General features: G+C 43.6%; 1 protein-coding gene across 2 annotated transcripts in view; it reads right to left on the minus strand.

Moving 5' to 3' along the window:
• Positions 1–3,404: 3,404 nt before the first annotated feature.
• npepps (aminopeptidase puromycin sensitive) overlaps positions 3,405–19,805 on the minus strand; it is an 85,957-nt gene continuing 69,556 nt past the window's right edge. For both annotated transcript variants that reach the window (XM_084318890.1, XM_084318889.1), the window contains exons 20-23: positions 18,035–18,142; positions 16,513–16,668; positions 12,298–12,345; positions 3,405–5,921 (exon numbers count right to left, since the gene is read on the minus strand). In XM_084318890.1, the coding sequence (XP_084175016.1) occupies positions 5,775–5,921; positions 12,298–12,345; positions 16,513–16,668; positions 18,035–18,142 (459 nt within the window). In that variant the 3' untranslated portion in view covers positions 3,405–5,774. The remainder of the gene's footprint in view (positions 5,922–12,297; positions 12,346–16,512; positions 16,669–18,034; positions 18,143–19,805) is intronic.

Here is a 19,805-nt window from a genome sequence, read left to right on the forward strand (position 1 = left end):
TCCGATATTGGCATTAAAATGTAATATCGGAAATTATCGGTATCGGTTTTCCAAAAATATATATAATATTTTATTTTTTTTACATTTATTTAACCTTTATTTACGCAGGCAAGCACGTAAGAACATTCTTATTTTATTTATTGTCAAAAGTATGCATAATGTTGTGTTAATTCCACAACAAGAGATATGTAATGTTAATTACCTGAATATATACGCATATATATCGGTATCGGAAATTAAGAGTTGGACAATATCGGTATATCGGTAAAAAAGCCAATATCGAACATCCCTAATAAAAACTGTTGCAGCATAGCATTATCTGAAAGATAGGGCGGCTAGGTGGTGTAGTGGGCAAGGCACTCGCCACCAGTGTGGAGACGCTAGGATTCGCGTGTTCGAATCCAGCTCTCCACATTGTTTTCAGTTTAGCTGGTCGTCCGCAGTAATACACATTGGCCGTATTACGGGGAGGGAAAACTGAAGGGTGGGGATCGAACGTTGTGAACAAGCGACTCCTACAAGTCGGTTGGTGCGCCTGCGCAGTAGAATCAGGAAGTGTCGGGGGCAGCGTGAGCCTCCCACGCGTTACTCCTCGACACTGAGAGATCGAGCTGCGCAGGTGAAAAGATGCGACTGCTGTTACCTCAAGTACCGGAGGGGACTTGTGCTATGTATGACTTAGTCCACATTGCAGCCGGCTTGTGGGAGGCAAGAAACAGCGTTCGTGACAGGGGAGGGTTGAATTGGATGATACGAAATTGGGATGGGAGAAAAATATAGAAAAATGGGAGAAAAAGTGGATAAAAAAAAAAAAAAAGCATTATCTGAAAGATAAAAACAGCCAACAACACATCACGGAGAGACCTGCTGCATACAGTAATTATAATGTAATTATTACAAATGGTAACACTGTTTAAAAAAAAGAATGTATTTATCTTTTTCCCCCTTTCTCCCATCCCAATGTTAGTCGTTGTGCCAATTCCCAATCCCCTTCCTGGTCGCTGCGCACTCTACCCCCTACCGTCGGTCCGGGAGGGCGGAGACTATCACATGCTTCCTCCGACACATGTGTAGCCAGCACACCGCTTCTTTTCACCTGGCAGCGCGGACTCTCACTGGGGGAGTGTAACGTGTGGAAGGATCACACTACCTCCCTTAGATTCTTCCCTTGCTGTGCAGGCGCCCCGACCGACCTGTAGGAGTCGCTGTTTACAACGACCAGGACCCACCCCACCGGCTTTCCCACCCGCTGACACTGCCAATTGTGTTAGTGTGAACGGCCGACCAAGCCGGAGGCACCGCAGCTGGATTAGATCCCACTGTCTCTGCGGTGGTAGACAGACGCTTAGTCCGCTGCGCTGCCCGGCCGCCTGGTAACAGACTGTTTTCACTGACTATACGCATTAAGCATCAGGTATATTGCTGCGTTATGTCCACGGAGCGACGCATAATAAAATCGGTAACACGTGTGTGTCTCTGCTCAATATCTGGTTATTGCTGCTGCCATGCGCTTTACGATGCGTTCTAAAAATAGATTTCCCTAAACAAGTACTCGAGCACTGTGGGGCGACAGTTAGTCAGGAGGTAGAGCAGTCGTCTGGTAATCAGAAGGTTCCCGGTTCAATTCTGGCTCCTCCCGGCAGCGTGTCGAAGTGTCCTTGAGCAAGACACTTAACCCCCAACTGCTCCCGATGAGCAGGTTGGCACCTTGCATCGACGCCTCCGCCGTCGGTGTGTGAATGTGAGTGAATGGGTCAAATGTAAGGAACAAATTGTAAAGCGCTTTGGATAAAAGAGATATGTAAAATGCACTTAATGCTTAAGTACTCGAGTACTTAATGAGAGTACATTTACCACTACTCGAGTACTTAATGCGAGTACATTTACCACTACCCGAGTACTTAATGCGAGTACTCCATCAGGGAAAACATGACCAGACTCCAGGAGCCCCGTCTCCAAAATGGTGCGTGTGCGGTCGCAGCAGAAAACGTAGCTGAAAATCATGGGTGTAAAAAGTACCCAGAAATTATACTTAAGTGAAATTATGGGTACAGTCTCAAAAACGTACTCAAGTAAAAGTCAGAGTATCTGGCTAAGAACACACTTGCGTAAAAGTCAAAAAGTTTCTACTTTTAAGTGTACTTAAGTACTCAAAAGTAAAAGTAAAAACTTTTTTTCTGACATTAGGAGGGGGTGGGTGGGTGGGAGAGAAATATACATACAGTGGGGAGAGAATTATATACATGTGGTGGGGAGGAGACTTGTCTATTAGGAGGGGGTGGGGGGTTTGGACATTTATGGTGGCCAGTTTCGAATTGCAGCCTCCCGTAGGTGCTCTTTGAGAGCGGTTTTGAATGTGGGTAGGGATTCACATTCCTTTACAGCTTTGGGTAGGGCGTTCCACATTGATGTGGCATAATTGCGAAATGTGTTTAGTCCCTTGTTTGAGCCGAATCTGGGTTTAACATGATTTGTTGAGCTTCCTCTGGTGTTGTGGTCGTGGTATTCACTGACCTTTGGGAAGTATTTTGACATGTACATGGGTACCTTGGTCGTGTAGTGTATCTTGTAGACCAGGCCCATTGCAAGTTGCTGTACTCTGTCGTCTACTCTAAGCCATCCTAGGTTGTCAAAGTGGGCAGGGGTGAGGTGGGTTCTAGGGGTAAGGTCAAGTAGTAGTCTGACCAGTTTGTTTTGTGATGTTTGTAATCTTGTTTTTAGCGCCTTTGAGGTGCTTTGGTACCATGAGGTGCAAGCATAGTCGTAGTACCCTTGAATGAGTGCTCCTGCCAAAAGTCAGAGTATCTGGCTAAGAACACACTTGCGTAAAAGTCAAAAAGTTTCTACTTTTAAGTGTACTTAAGTACTAAAAAGTAAAAGTAAAAACTTTTTTTCTGACCGTCTATTCTTCTGATAGCAGGTGTTTAATCAAAGATCCCCGTTTTCTAGTCTTGCACAAGGACCAATCAGCATGGGTATGGGTGGGTTCATTTTCCATTGATGGGGATTTGATTTTTTGATGTATTTTTTCTCTGAAATGTAATTGAGTAAAAGTAAACCTAATAATACTCGAGTAAAGTACAAATGCCCAAAAACTGTACTTAAGTATTGTAACAAAGTACAATTACTCAAGTACTTTACACCCCTGCTGAAAATACCGGCATGGAAGGAAGTCTTCGCCAAAAGATTCTTACGGAAAACAAAACGACTGCTGAACGTTCTCCCCTCAATCATCTACATGGATTTGTAGCCATTTCCTTTATTCTCATTAGGTTATACTTCAATTGTTATATACAGCGTTCATTTCTATTTCAGTTTTCGCTAGAAGAACCATTGGGAATCACAACGTCTTCCAGCCAGCTTGTGTGTATGATCATACAAAAAAAAAAACATATTAAACTGGATTAAGAATTATTAAATTACATATCAAATTTTGTTTAGTTTTTTTTTCTCCAGGCATGCACACTCCCACCTCACTCATAAAATCAACTGTACTAATTTCACATTGTTTTTTTGTTTTCATCTTTTTTTTCTCTTTCTTCTCACTTTAATGAAACACCAACTGTATTTTTTTTTAACAAAAAGAAGAAAAAAGAAAAGAAAAAAACCACAACAAATGTTCCAGGGAAAGAGTCTCAACAACAAGTTGTAATGATTCTTCTTCTTCGGTATGTTTTCAAAGCCACACATCAAATTGTAAATTCTATATAGATATACTCGTTCAACAAGTCTGTGTAAATCTCCGTATGTTAGAAACAAGAAACAATTGACTTGGCGGCAGACTAACTATCACCGCTTCAGTGTAATCATTATTATTGCAAACCAGTTGACCAATTTAAGGCTTCCGAGTTCAAGAGCAGAGTTAACCCTTTCACTGCCACACTACCAAACGGTTAACCGTTTCACTGCGACAATACGGAAGGTTAACCCTTCCACACGACAGCAGGTTAACCCTTTCACTACCAACTACAGAAGGTTAACCCTTTACCATCACACTACAGACGGTTAACTGTTAACTGACGGTTACGATAGTAAAGGGTTAACCTTCTGTAGTGTGGTAGTGAAAGGGTTAAGGGTCGCCCCCTGGTGACCAGCTTTGCGTTGCACACATACAAGGCTCTGTGACGAACCACCGCCTATTCTGAGGGTCAAGTCAAAACTCATCCTCGTTTATCAAACCTCCTCTCAAACCCCAACCCCGGTCGAGATGTTCATTTCCGCTCTCTGCTGCCACCGCTGGTCGCCAATAAAACCACCGTTTTATCACGGATGAACAAAACTTTCAATGCGAATGGCCGGTTTGAATTTCAAGAACTTTTTAAGCACCATGTAATTCCTTTTTGCGGTTTAAGGAATTCCAGGACTTTTTTCCGAAAATCAAGCACTTTAAGGACCGTCTTTCTCTCGATTCCTTCGAAAACACAACGTGAACTTGATTTTTTTTTTTTTTTTACTTAACCCTCAGAATGGGCTAGTGGTTCGCTATAGAGCGTTGTGTGTCTACGTAATGCACCAGAGCCGCGGGGCTCGCACGCCCCTCTCTCCCGACGTCACCCTAACGTGGGGGAAGTATCCTGGGGTCACCTCAGAATAAAAAAGGCCCCACGATAGTAGTGTTGGAGTCATCTTCTTCAGAATGCAAGATTCTCCACATTTAAATCACTGCATTTAGCTCTTTAAAAAGAAAAAAAAACTAAGAAAAGAAAACCTTTTATGCAGATATCAGTTTTTTCCCCCAAGAGTGGCAGACAAAGAAAATATTTTAAATATGCACGTTTTGTCATTTGCTTTACTATACATCCTCTCTGAGGAGAGCTTTTTTGGGGGGGGGGGTGGGGGGGGGGGGGGGTGACATGGAGCCTTGATGGGATGGAGCTGATCGAATGCCAAGGAGGGCCGGGGTGGAGACATGGGAACCATGAACATTGCTATTTAGATTTTCGTGGAACATCTTCCGCAAGAAATGCTTGCGTTATACAGAATACAATGTAGTACCATGCTAGCGCTGGTCGCCTCGTCATAACCGTTGATGAGCAGCGGAGAACCAGCGGAGAACCGGTTCTACTGCCGCCGACAGAACGACACGCGGCCATTAACCCCATTCTGCCCAGGAGCCACTTTTTGATTTTACCCAAAATCACAACGCTCGGAAAAAAAAGAAGGGCAAAAGGTAACCGGCAACTGTGAACACAAACGGAAAAAAAAGAAAAAAAAATTGTTTGTACCGAAAACAAACAAACAAAAAGTAAACAAAACAGCAACACAGGATATCATACTTCATGCTTTTTTGAAAACGAGTGGTAGCAAGAGGGGGGGGGGGGGGGGGGGGGGGAATTCACAGCTTTTTTTCTTTTAAACTACGACTCAAGATAGCGTGTGGGAGAGTCTATGCGGATGTGTTTGTGTGTTATGTGCACGAGTGCGAGGTTAGCGATCTCGCGGGGGGGGGGGCGCAGTGTCGCGCACACACACACGCACGCCGCCTAGCGGTTTCACAGAACGTACATCCTTTAAAAATTGAGCGCGCGGCGCCTCCGTACGGACAGAATGGGGGAAACTACATTCCTCGTCAGACTGAAATGGATTCGCTTCATCATTACACAGAAAGTCTATTCTCCCCCCCCCCCCCCCCCCCCAACGCTTGGTTAAATTCTTGGCTTGGTTCTGTCGTCTTGTGTTCTGTAGGAGGAGGGTACGGGGGGGGGGGGGGGCAGCAGGATGGGGGCAGAGGCAGCGTGGAGGGCGGGGCGAGGGGGTCGCTCTCTCTCTCTCTCTCAGACGGGGGGCGCTTTGCGCTGCAGTAGATACTGGTGGATGTCGTCCCCGTCACGCTTCAGCCAGGCGGCGTTGAGCAGAATGTTCTCGCAGCACTGCTGGACGGTGCGCTCAGCGGCCGGGGCGTGGTGGCTCTCGAAGAAGCTCTGAGGGGGAGACACACAGACGGGGGGGTTCAGGGGACAAGTCGCTCCACCGACGACCACCGGCACCAAGCCAAAAAACTAAAACAACGCATACATTCTCTGTCTCTCTCTCCCTCTCTCACACACATCCTACGACAACAAAAAAAACAGGTTTGCACACATTAATTTAGTTTGACAGTTAATGAGTAAAGGAGTTTGAATTGAACCAGGCTTTGTGTGAAGAAGCAGCTGATCTAGTCCACAGCTGTGATGCTATTGTGTTCATTCATTAACCAGACGTTATCGTTATTACCTGCATATCTTACTCTCTGCATTACTTTTACTCTTTTCTTACTCTCTGCATTACTTTTACTCTTTTCTTACTCTCTATTACTTTTACTCTTTTCTTACTCTCTGCATTACTTTTACTATTTTCTTACTCTCTGCATTACTTTTACTCTTTTCTTACTCTCTGCATTACTTTTACTCTTTTCTTACTCTCTGCATTACTTTTACTCTTTTCTTACTCTCTGCATTACTTTTACTCTTTTCTTACTCTCTGCATTACTTTTACTCTTTTCTTACTCTGCATTACTTTTACTCTTTTCTTACTCTGCATTACTTTTACTCTTTTCTTACTCTCTGCATTACTTTTACTCTTTTCTTACTCTCTGCATTACTTTTACTCTGTTCTTACTTTCTGCATTACTTTTACTCTTTTCTTACTCTCTGCATTACTTTTACTCTTTTCTTACTCTCTGCATTACTTTTACCCTTTTCTTGCATTACTTTTACTCTTTTCTTACTCTCTGCATTACTTTTACTCTTTTCTTACTCTCTGCATTACTTTTACTCTTTTCTTACTCTCTGCATTACTTAAGACATTCTATGTCTATTTTACTGCTGTGAAGGCTGCAATTCTAGTATGAAAGGTGCGATACAAAGTTTATCATCACCAGTGATGTCAAGTCAAGTCAAGAGTTTTATTTGTCACGGCATACGAGTATACAATGAAATGCGGGTGGTCTTGCCCGCAACTATGTGCAATACAGTGGGTACAACATATAATAGAATCCAATACAAAAAAAATTGTGCAATAACAGGTAACAGGTAACATGGTGTGACATCAAAATCGGTATCTGTACATAGTTATTTACAGAGCATATAGGACATGCTAGGTAGCTTTGGTAGTGCAATACACTGTTACTGTTGCTAATACTGATTTAAAGTGGCCTTTCCTTTTGGCAATAAGTGTGAGTGTGTCCGCATGAGTGTGTGCCCGCTCATGTTGAAGTGTTAAAGTGGCTGCTAGTGTGTGAGCGTGCACAGCGTGCGTGTCGTGTGTGTGCTCATGTGTGCTTATGTGTGGATAGTTCAGTGTTCTGTGGTACTCAATGTTCATTGTTCAGGACTCTGATGGCCTGGGGGAAGAAGCTAAGCCTAAGCCTCTCTGTCCTAGTAGCTGGGGTTCGCAGGCGTCTGCCTGACCTCAGCAGCTGAAACAGGCTGTTATTGGGGTGGTGGGGGTCTTTCATTATTCTGCAGGCTCTGGATTTGCACTGAATGTCATCAGGGACACTGAATCCTTGTGTTAATTACAGCTCAATGAAATGATAAGGTAGCGTTGCTATTTTTGCAACACAACAAGGATTCAGTGTCCGCCATCAGCTCTATCTTTTTTTTTTTATTGATCTTTTTCCCCCTCCATTTTTCCTCCGATTTTCTCCCATCCCAATGTTAGTCGTATGCCAATTCCCAATCCCCTTCCTGGTTGCTGCGCACTTACCCCCCACAGTCAGATCATCTGGGAGAGTGGAGGCTACCACGTGCTTCCTCCGACACACGTCCAGCCAATCAACCGCTTCTTTTCACCTGGCAGCGCGGATTCTCATTGAGAGGGCGTAGCGTGTGGAAGGATCACACTATCCCACTCAAGTCCTATCCGCGCTTAGCAGGCGCCCCGACCGAACTGTAGGAGTCGCTGTTTACAACGACCCGGACCCACCCCGCCAGCTTCTCCCACCCTCTAATACTGCCAATTGTATTAGTGTGAACGGCCAGCCAAGCTGGTGACAACCCCGGAGCTGTGAGCTGGATTCGAACAGGCGAATTCAGCTCACAGCTCCGGGGTTGGTGACGAACGCAATCTCCGCTACACCACCTAACCGCCTCATCAGCTCCATCTTTAATTTTTCGAAATGTTCAGTTGCTATCGCATGCACTCATCTGTGTTTCATTACACACATGAGTGCATGCTTACCAACTGTTCGCCTGTTTTTACTGAAACACTACTATCACCGACATCTAAGAAGGGAGATCCCCCCTTGAATGGCCCTTCTAAGGTTTCTCTCCTCCGCATTTTTTCCTATTGCTAGGTTTTAGTGAGTTTTTCCTTACCTTCGGATGGGGTATGTCTGGGAGTGTTGCATTTATTAATTTTGCATTTATTTTAAATTTGTTGGACCTTATGGTGTTCTTGACTTATTGTGATGTTTCTTCTTGACTTGTTTAAGGAAGACGTGTCCGGCCCATGGGGACATTAACGTGTGTTGTCTGGCCTTACAAATAAATGTGATTTGATTTTGATTTGTCCCCCGATGACATCACCGGTGGCCATATTCAAACTCCTTTACTCTCAATAACGGTCTAACTAAATGAATGTGTGTAAAACAAGCGTTGTTGGATGTGTGCAAGATCATGTTTAGGTGAAGTGCCCCTTCAAATAATCAAAAGATCCAGTTCTAAAAGGACTAGAAGTGTTGATTTAGGGATCTCCCCTCCAATAGATCTAGTTCTAAAAGGGCTAGAAGTGTTGATTTAGGGATCTCCCCTCCAATAGATCTAGTTCTAAAAGGGCTAGAAGTGTTGATTTAGGGATCTCCCTTCCAATAGATCTAGTTCTAAAAGGGCTAGAAGTGTTGATTTAGGGATCTCCCCTCCAATAGATCTAGTTCTAAAAGGGCTAGAAGTGTTGATTTAGGGATCTCCCCTCCAATAGATCTAGTTCTAAAAGGGCTAGAAGTGTTGATTTAGGGATCTCCCTTCCAATAGATCTAGTTCTAAAAGGGCTAGAAGTGTTGATTTAGGGATCTCCCCTCCAATAGATCTAGTTCTAAAAGGGCTAGAAGTGTTGATTTAGGGATCTCCCCTCCAATAGATCTAGTTCTAAAAGGGCTGGAAGTGTTGATTTAGGGATCTCCCCTCCAATAGATCTAGTTCTAAAAGGGCTAGAAGTGTTGATTTAGGGATCTCCCCTCCAATAGATCTAGTTCTAAAAGGGCTGGAAGTGTTGATTTAGGGATCTCCCCCCTCCACACACACAGCTTTGTTAAAGAAGATAAGAGAACAGGAGCAGTTGTCTACATACAGTATTTAAAACCAGCGCCTTCAAGCCAAATTCAACTCTATATCGAATTTAATCAAATCGGGACCCCCGTGAATAGAAACCGAATCGCTGCAGGTCATGCAGTTGGGTTTACATGACGCTGGCACCTAGGGGCCTCGTTCCACCAGCACCCGCTGCACCCTAGATTCCACCCTGCCATCATTTCAAATGACATGGTAAAAAAAAACTGATGAAAGTTATACCTATAAACGTTCATACTTTGGGTAAATTACCATCGAAGTTACCATCGAAAATGGCAGAAACGTTAATGTAAACGATTTCAACAAGACGACTGAAAACTTTGGCCTGGATTTGGTCTAGACTATCAAATGTGTATTAAAGGTGCTATAGATAACATTTTTATTAAAGGTGCTATAGATAGGGCGGTCAGGTGGCGTAGCGGAGATTGTGCTCGTCACCAATGCAAGAGGCTGCGGTCTCGACTCCCGGAGAGTCAGCATTGCCTGTGGCTTGGGCTGATCGCTATACTAACTCATTTGGCTGAGTTAGGTTTCAAGTTTCAAGTTAAAGTTTCAAGTTTCTTTAATAGTTGTCATACAGAAGTACAGAATACTTTCATACAAAATGCTTCTTACTGTTACGCTCCAGAGACTGTGCTAGACAAGATAGTATCAAGTGCATGTAATTTAGAAGAAGAAAATGAGGTCACAGTGTTCGGTATAGACATATGTACAATGTTCTGAGTTACCATATAATAATATACAATACTATGCAGTGTACTAATGTACAGTACTATATAGTGCAAAGCAGAAATGGGATGAGGTACAATTTAGGTACAATTTACAGTAAGGTGTACGAGTTGTAGTGCAATCCTTCATCAATAAATATAAAGTGTGGGGAGTGGGTGCTACAGTGTGTTTGTTTAAAGTGGGTGTGTGCTATAAAGTGTGTGGAGTGGGTGCTACAGTGTGTTTGTTTAAAGTGAGTGTGTGCGTGTGGATGTGTGTGCTATGTGCGTTTGGTGGTTGTTGTTGTGTAGTGTTCATTGTTCGTTTAGCAGCCTGATGGCCTGGGGATAGAAGCTTCTTCTGAGTCTTTCTGTGCTCGCCTTGAGACTCCGGTATCGCTTGCCTGACCGCAGCAGTTCAAAGAGGCAGTTGTTCGGGTGACTGGAGTCTTTAATGATTCTCTTAGCCTTGCCCTTGCAACGCTTGTTGTAAATGTTCTGGAGGGTGGGGAGCCCCCCTCCAATTGTGCGTTCGGCTGAACGTGTCACTCTTTGTAGTCTGCTTCGGTCTTGTGCAGTGCAATTCCCAAACCAGGAGGTGATGTTGCCGGTCAAGATGCTCTCTATTGTACATGAGTAGAAGTTCTTAAGGATCTTCTGACTGACTTGGAACTTCCTTAGGCGCCTGAGGAAGTAGAGGCGTTGTCGTGCCTTCTTCACAACACTGTCAATGTGTGTGGTCCTTGTCAAGTCCTCGGATATGTAGGCTCCGAGGTACTTAAAGCTGTTGACTCTCTCAACCGGTAGGGGAGGGAAGCCGTGGGTGGGTCCTGGGCGTTGTGGACAGCGACCCCTACAGTTCGGTCGGGGCGCCTGCACAGCGAGGGTAGGATCTGGAGAGAGGTAGTGTGACCTTCCACACGTTACACTCTCCCCGGTGAGAATCTGCACGGCCAGGCTGGCTGCCGGCTGGCTGCACATGCGTCGGAGGAAAGCATGTGACAGTCTCCGGCCTCTCGGACCAACAGTAGGGGAAAGTGCGCAACAACCAGGAAGGGGGTTGGGAATTGGCATAACGACTAACAGTGGGATGGGAGAAAAATCACAAAAAAAAAAAAAAGGAGGGGGGAAAAGATAACAATAAAAAAAGGTGCTATAGATAAAAAAAAATTATGTAGAGTAATAATTTTTAACAAATGATACATCCAGGCGGCTGGGTGGCGCAGCGGACATTGCGCTCGTCACCAACGCAAGAGACACCGGGTTCGACTCAGAGTGTCTGCGTTGCCTCCGGCTTGGGCCGGCCGTCATACTAACTCATTGGCAGAGTTAGCGGGTGGAAGTCGATGGGTGGTAATCTGGACGTTGTTGACAGCGACTCCTACAGGTCGGTTGGGGGACGCCTGCACAGCAGAGACAGGAAATGGCGGGGGTAGTGTGAGCCTCCCACACGTTACACCTCGCCAATGAGCGTCCATGCTGGCAGGTGAAAAGATGTGACAGGCTGCCTCCACATGTATTGGAGGGGACATGTGATGCAACCCTCCCTACAACCGACCAGTGGGGGGCATATGCGAGCAACGTTCAAGACAGGGGAGGGGAGAATTGGCACAGCAAATTGGGATGGGAGGAAACATTTAAAAAAAGGAGAAAAAGTGGATAACATTTTTTCTTTATACATCCAGAGCTTTTAGAAAGGTGTGGAATCGCATTTCCCCCCAAAAGAGTATTGATGAAAAGATTTCACTCGTCGAGCGACATTGTACTATTGTATTTTATTTTATGCCTATTCTTAAATCTGCACGTTTACATTGCACTACTTTTATACCTATTCTTATGTCTGCAATTTATGCATGCTTTTTTATTCTGTCAATTTGTGTGCTGATTTTATGCCTATGTTCTTTTTATACAAATGGCTGTGGTGCACTCTGGACTGTGGTCCCTGTGTGAAGACGACTATATAGATAGTTATTCATATTTATTATTGTTATATTGTAGAAATGTATGCATTGAAATGTTTGTCGAGAATAAATAAAGGTTGATGACATGTATCCCCTCCCTACTTCCCACTTCCTCACGTTGAATGCACCCGATTGGATAAATGACATGCTGGTTCTCTAGTGTGACACCTAGTGGCTGAATGTTATATATATGCTGTAAATGAGTGGCCAGATTACAGTCTATTTTCTAACATGTTGGATTACTTCCAGAATATTATGAATGTCCCCAAAACAGTCCAATGTTCCCATTTAGAGTTTTTATACAATTTATGTAAGAAAAAAAAAAAAAAAAAAGATTAATTAGCAGCTCAGAGTGTTGCTCACCTTCACTTCAGCAGCCATTTTGTCAATAGCGAATCCGTCGACAGAGAGCTGTGAAGACAGAGACAACAAATATACTGAAATATACACAAATATATACTGAAATATACACAAATATATACACATATACTGAAATATACACAAATATACTGAAATATACACAAATTAGGGCTGTCCCCGACTAAGGATTCGGATAGTCGACTATGATTGACCAAAATGTGCCGTTAGTAGACTATTAGTAGACTAAAAAATTTTTAAATATTTTTTTATCATTCCATTTGGGCTGTGGGGGTGCTTAATGTCTGAAGGAGTCGACTGAAGGCTTCTTGTCCTCTGCAAAAGCATGCAATTGGTCCACTGATGGATACATATTGATATTTGTCTAGTCTAGTGTGTTCATTAGATGGGTGAAATCCTCTTTCAGTGCCTCTGTGTCTGTTTTCTTAGGCAGTTAGCCTCTGGTATGCGTGCCATTAGCGTTAGCCACGCTTCTAGGCCTCTTTTCTTTTGGAAAGAATGATAAAAAAAAATATTTTTTTTTTTTTGTATTCGACTAAGAGGTTGGCAAATATACTGAAATATACACAAATACGTTCCTCTATGTTTCCAGTTTTGTTTTATTTGTCACATATAGGGTACATGTACATTACAGTGAAATGCTTGGTTCCGTGTGACCCTCCTGAGATTGTGCTTCATACAGTAAAAGAGTAAAAAGAATAAAGACCAAACACTATACAAAATAAACAATATACATAACTAATACAGAAGTAAAAAAAAAAATGCAAAAATTAGGTAGTGCAACTATTTTAGTAATAAATAGATGAAATCGATAAAATATGGTGTAGTGTTAAAACATCCAGACTGAGACCTGAGTGCTTGCCCACTAGCCTGACTGTGATTATGATTATGTATATGTGTGCTTGCCATATGTGCAGGTGATTGATTGAATGAAAATGTTATTAACAGATTGCAGAATGGGTACAATACAGTACGGCTCAATACACACAATTGTTGCACAAAGGGGATGCAGACCAGAGAAAGACTTTCGTCTTGTTTACATCAGGGTCCCTCATTTTCAATTCATAATGAATTGTAAGTGTAGGCGCCGTAATGGAAGTCTCGGTATTCTCTATTTGTGTTGTATTATTAGTTGTACTGTCACTTTAGGTGGTGGGCGTGTTCACAGGGATGTGGCGGTAATGAGAGTGTTCTTATGGAATTTCATTCACCTTTTCACGGGTTGATAGTTTACGGAAAGAGGGGGTGAGAGTAGGAGCGTATCATTTCTTTTGACCGCAAGCCACACAAGAGCGCAAGATAGTTTATAGGAACATGAACTTGAACGCAATATAGTATCATTAGAACGCATCAGTATCAGTATATTAGTTTATGTAATTAAGTGTATTTTGTTTGTTTCATGAAGCGAAGGAATAAAAGCTTGAAAAGTATTTTCTGGGGCGGCTACGTGGCGTAGTGGGCAAGGCGCTCACCACGAATGACGGAGACGCTGGGCTTGCCTGTTCGAGCCCAGCGCTCCACATTGCTTTCAGTTTAGCTGGTCGTTCATACTAATACAAATTGGCCGTATTAGGGGGTGGGAAACTGATGGGTGGGGATCGGGCGTTGTGGACAGCGACTCCTACAGGTCGGTTGGTGCGCCTGCGCAGTAGAATCAGGAAGTGTCGGGGGCAGCGTGAGCCTCCCACGCGTTACTCCTCGCCACTGAGAGATCGAGCTGCGCAGGTGAAAAGATGCGACTGCTGTTACCTCAAGTACCGGAGGGGACTTGTGCTATGTATGACTTAGTCCACATTGCAGCCGGCTTGTGGGAGGCAAGAAACAGCGTTCGTGACAGGGGAGGGTTGAATTGGATGATACGAAATTGGGATGGGAGAAAATGGGAGAAAAAGTGGATAAAAAAAAAGAAAGGTATTTTCTGGACGTGGAACGGAGTTATTTCACGATGCGCGTCAATTGTTTGTACTCCTCTGCTCAGCCCCTCGGCACGACCTGTCTATGACGGTCTACTGCCGCAACATAGTCAAAAGAAAGAAAGCAAGCAAACAAAAGCGTTGATCGACGGAAATCAACTATATTGACATTACGGATTCTTCGAATCGCTTCGGAACGCTTTTGATCTTGAAAACAACATTGGAACGCCTAGATCATCGCTGCGTTATTTGGAGCGCAACATCACTTCGGAAGGCCTGACACGCAGACCAGCAACAGAAGCTAAGTAACTTGTTTTATTCTACTGTGAAGCCTTTCGTGTTAAAAAAACAGTGTGAATTTGTGACTACTCCTTGTCCATTGGGGACCTGTTGTTGACTGGCTGCGTCGTTTTGCGCCTATGGACGTTGCACGGCCTACTAAGCGGCAGCTAATTGATTGATTGATTGATCATTAAAGAGGACTGTGGATTATTGAATGATTGCACGTGAGCTATTGAAAAATGGCATCAGGAGTATCAAGTGTTGATACTAATGGCTCAAAAATGGAAGGGCAAAAAAGAGAAATTAAACTCACTGCCAAAGCCATGGCCTATAAATTTGAAACACTTCATAAAGAACGTCATGCAAAGGTTCGCAAAATGAATCCCACGGGACAATGCATTGGGAACTTGTGTCCCGCCGACGAGATCTACTCCGTGAATATTATTGCGCGGATCGGAATACGGGCGCACGCGTGGGAGCTCGCGCAAAATCAGCGAGATCTTTCCACGTCGCGCCCCGACCTTTTCGCTGATGGAAGTGCATTGCCCCCCGCAATCAAATCATCTTTATTTGATTTGAAATCTTTAAAGGGGAAATATTTTACTATTTCTTTCACTATTTGGGCACTTTTACACAATTCCTGTGAGTCTATGGAACACCTCTGTAATATATATATTTTTTTTATTCATTGTTTTGTATTTCTAATCAAGTCCTCAAAAACAGCATTTTTCTACCTCAAGATCTCGAGCCGTTTTGAGCCTGGGCAGCAGAACTGTGTGCAGCTCATCTTGTATCTCAACATTAACATGCAGCGGTGTCTCTCTGACATCACATATAGGCACATTTTCAGATGACTCAGTTCAGTGAGGGTGAATATTGTGAGAGGAGAATTGGAAGAATGTGGCAATATGAGAATTTTGAGACATAGATCATATTAATATAAGTTCACATAGCTAGGAAACAATGCTAAACACTCAAAAAGGCCATTTATAAGATAGTTCCCCTTTAAACAAAAATTATAAAATCAAAACAAATCATTGATCTCTAGAGATCAATCATCGATCTTTAACTGCGCGGTGCAATTAGCGCCGGCCTTTATGAATTGTGAGTGTTTTTTGACGAGGCTCGTTTGCATAGAAAGGGGCACATGTTCCGCCCTTATGACCTCATTTAAATACCCGCAAATAGGACCGGAGGCAATGCTGATGGAATGCAGTCACCACCTCATTTCACCCGCTGCCGCTTCCTTTGCGAATAGCAAACTGTGTCTCAGACCTATTTGCGCCGGCATAGCATCAGAAAAAGCTGCGCGATCCCTTTGTGATTTCCCCCCTAGGTGTTTTATTCTGCAGCCGTTGTAGACACTAGGGGCCAGATCCACAAAGAATGGATTACAGGGAGCAAGTTGCACCCTTACTTAAAATTCATTATTCATTTTATTCTGCAGCAGTCAGGAAGAGTTAGTCTACTACAGTGAAAATGGCTTGTGGTTAAAATGGAAACTGAAGGAAAAAAATATATTATACAAACTATTCAAAATATCGAATTTGAATATTTACACTAGAAGCTCCTCCCACACCAGTCTTTACACAGGAAGCTCCTCCCACACCAACCTTTATACTAGAAGCTCCTCCCACACCAGTCTTTACACAGGAAGCTCCTCCCACACCAGCCTTTACACTAGAAGCTCCTCCCACACCAGCCATTACACAGGAAGCTCCGCCCACACCAGCCTTTATACTAGAAGCTCCTCCCACACCAGCCTTTACACAGGAAGCCCCGCCCACACCAGCCTTTACACAGGAAGCTCCTCCCACACCAGCCTTTACACTAGAAGCTCCTCCCACACCAGCCATTACACAGGAAGCTCCGCCCACACCAGCCTTTATACTAGAAGTTCCTCCCACACCAGCCTTTACACAGGAAGCCCCGCCCACACCAGCCTTTACACAGGAAGCCCCGCCCACACCAGCCTTCACACAGGAAGCCCCGCCCACACCAGTACCTTAATGAGCCGTGATATGAGGAAGCCGCCCTGGTAGCGGTTGTGGAGCTCCTCCCAGTTGTCCTTGACGAACTTCCAGGCGGCTTTGCGGCCTTGTTTACTGCTGCCGGCCACGCCCCCGATTACCGACACCGTGTCCTGGGGACGAACGTCCTCCTGTGGTGGAAACAAAACCAGGTGAGATTCACTCCAATAACTCCATTCACTCCAATAACTCCATTCACTCCAATAACTCCATCTCACTCCAATAACTCCATTCAATCCATTCACTCCAATAACTCCATCTCACTCCAATAACTCCAATAACTCCATTCACTCCAATAAATCCATATCACTCCAATAACTCTATTCACTCCTTCTCACTCCATTCACTCCAATAACTCCATTCACTCCAATAACTCCATCTCACTCCAATAACTCCATCTCACTCCAATAACTCCATTCACTCCAATAACTCCATCTCACTCCAATAACTCCATCTCACTCCAATAACTCCATTCACTCCAATAACTCTATTCACTCCTTCTCACTCCATTCACTCCAATAACTCCATTCACTCCAATAACTCCATCTCACTCCAATAACTCCATCTCACTCCAATAACTCCATTCACTCCAATAACTCCATTCACTCCAATAAATCCATATCACTCCAATAACTCTATTCACTCCTTCTCACTCCAATAACTCTATTCACTCCAATAACTCCATCTCACGCTACACCATATTCTATCCATTTATTACTAAAAGATTTGAGTCTACATCTCGACCTCTTTTTTGCATTTTGTACTTTAGCTTTGTATATTTTTATATATAGTGTTTGGTCTTTATTCTTTTTCCTTTTTTTACTGTATGAAGCACAATCTCAGGGGCTCATAGAGAACCAAGCAGTCCACCACTGTAATGTACCTTATATGCTACAAATAAAACAAAACTTGAAAGGCAATGATCCATCCAACGCAAAGAACAGAAATAGATTTGGATATGAAAACAAACATGTGATTATTACATGTCCTCTTCGCCAACATTGTGGGGAAACGCCGCTTACTGTCTTCTCCAGACTCAAGAGTCCACAGATTTCCCCTCTGTGTGCGTTCAGTAGAAAGCTATCCAGGTTGCAGCTAGCCTAGCACAGCACAATGAATGGAAGCTGATACAGACCAGCTAGCCTAGCACAGCACAATGAATGGAAGCTGATACAGACCAGCTAGCCTAGCACAGCACAAATTAATGGAAGCTGATACAGACCAGCTAGCCTAGCACAGCACAATGAATGGAAGCTGATACAGACCAGCTAGCCTAGATAGCTCTCCCGGAGTTTTAAAGGAACACGCCAACATTTGGGGAAATTAGTTTATAGTGTTCTCCAGAGAGATTTGTGCTGCGCTAGGCTAGCTAGCTGCAACCGGGTAGCTTTCTACTGAACGCACAGAGAGGAAACTGGTATCTATCTGTATCCAAATAAATCCCAGGACACAGTATGAGGGACACATGGCAGTACGAGGGCTGGTGCTGCTCCTCACCGAGAGGGCAAAGTTCAGGACTTTCTGGATGAGGTCGGGGGCAGAGATGGCTCCCAGAACTCTCTCTATACGATTCCTCTCCTCCTGCATGTCCGCTTGTTTATGAAGCTGAGAGACAGAGAGAGAGAGAGACAGAGAGAGAGAGAGATACAGAGAGAGAGAGACAGATACAGAGAGATAGACAGAGAGATACAGAGAGATAGACAGAGAGAAAGAGAGAGAGACAGAGAGAGAGAGAGCGAGACAGATACAGAGAGAGAGACAGAGAGACAGAGAGAGATACAGAGAGAGATACAGAGAGACAGAGAGAGAGATACAGAGGGGGGATAGAGAAGGAGAGCGGAAGAGAGAGAGAGAGAGAGAACAAAGGAGGGAGGGGGGGTAAACAGTGATGGAAGATGAGTTAAGAGGTGAACTGATCTCATTTGGCCTCAAGATGAGAAGAGGCATCACTCTGGTTCTGCCAGGAGGGGGCGCTTGAGGACCAGTATCAAGTGAACGGTACAAGTCAATGGGAGAGTTGCACTAAATTACAAAAAAAAAAAAAAACTTTATAGTAGTAGATGGTTCATATTTTCAGAACCCTGGGCCCAATTCAAAGTCCTGCCCCATGCTGTTCCTCATACTAGCTCCAGGTCATTAGCCACAAACCAATGCTAAGTCAATGGGGTCGAGCTCCTGTCTGTACAAACAGACTGAAGACAACTGGAATCTACTTTGTATTGCACTGTGGAGTAGATTCCAGTTGTCTGCAGTAATAATAATAATAATAATAATAATAATAATAATAATAATAATAATAATAATAATAATAATAATAATAATAATAATAATATATTTGATTTGTAGGGCGCTTTATAGTTGCGGAGCAAATCTCAAAGCGCTACATTGTAAAAGAACATAAAAGCTAGCAAGAGAGTAAAAAAAAGATAATGTAAAATAAGCAAGACTAAAACTAGTAAGGAGTAAAAAGAACACTAGAACTAGTAAAAAGAGTAGAAAAAACATAAAATAAGAAGGGCTAAAACTGGTAAAAGAACATAGAACGTGTGGAGCTAAAACTAGATAAAAACCAACAAGCAGTCAGCTTGTACAGACAGGAGCTGGACCCCATTGACTTTGCGTTGGTTTGTGGCTAAGTATCCGGAGCTAGCATGAGGAACAGCATGGTTTGTGGCCAAGTATCCAGAATAAATTAGAAAGCAAACTAAATAAATGGACAAGAGAAAAATAAATCTCAATTGGGTCAGTATTGTCATTTGGACAAGCAAAGCCATTACTTTAAGTTGCAGGCAAGAAAGACAAGTTTGTCCACTGTCTCTGGTTTTAAACCTTTTCTTTTCATTATTATCGACCATGTTTCATATTTATATAGAGGAAATATATATTACGATAATTATGGTTATCGTTTTATGACCCAGCCCTAGCAGAGCGTAGGGGTCTTGAGGGTGTGTAGTTAGAAGATGCAGAGCGTAGGGGTCTTGAGGGTGTGTAGTTAGAGGATGCAGAGCGTAGGGGTCTTGAGGGTGTGTAGTTAGAAGATGCAGAGCGTAGGGGTCTTGAGGGTGTGTAGTTAGAAGATGCAGAGCGTAGGAGTCTTGAGGGTGTGTAGTTAGAAGATGCAGAGCGTAGGGGTCTTGAGGGTGTGTAGTTAGAAGATGCAGAGCGTAGGGGTCTTGAGGGTGTGTAGTTAGAGGATGCAGAGCGTAGGGGTCTTGAGGGTGTGTAGTTAGAAGATGCAGAGCGTAGGGGTCTTGAGGGTGTGTAGTTA

The sequence above is a fragment of the Notolepis coatsorum genome (assembly GCF_963971535.1).
Source record: "Notolepis coatsorum genome assembly, chromosome: 7".
Taxonomy (NCBI): Eukaryota; Metazoa; Chordata; class Actinopteri; order Aulopiformes; family Paralepididae; genus Notolepis; species Notolepis coatsorum.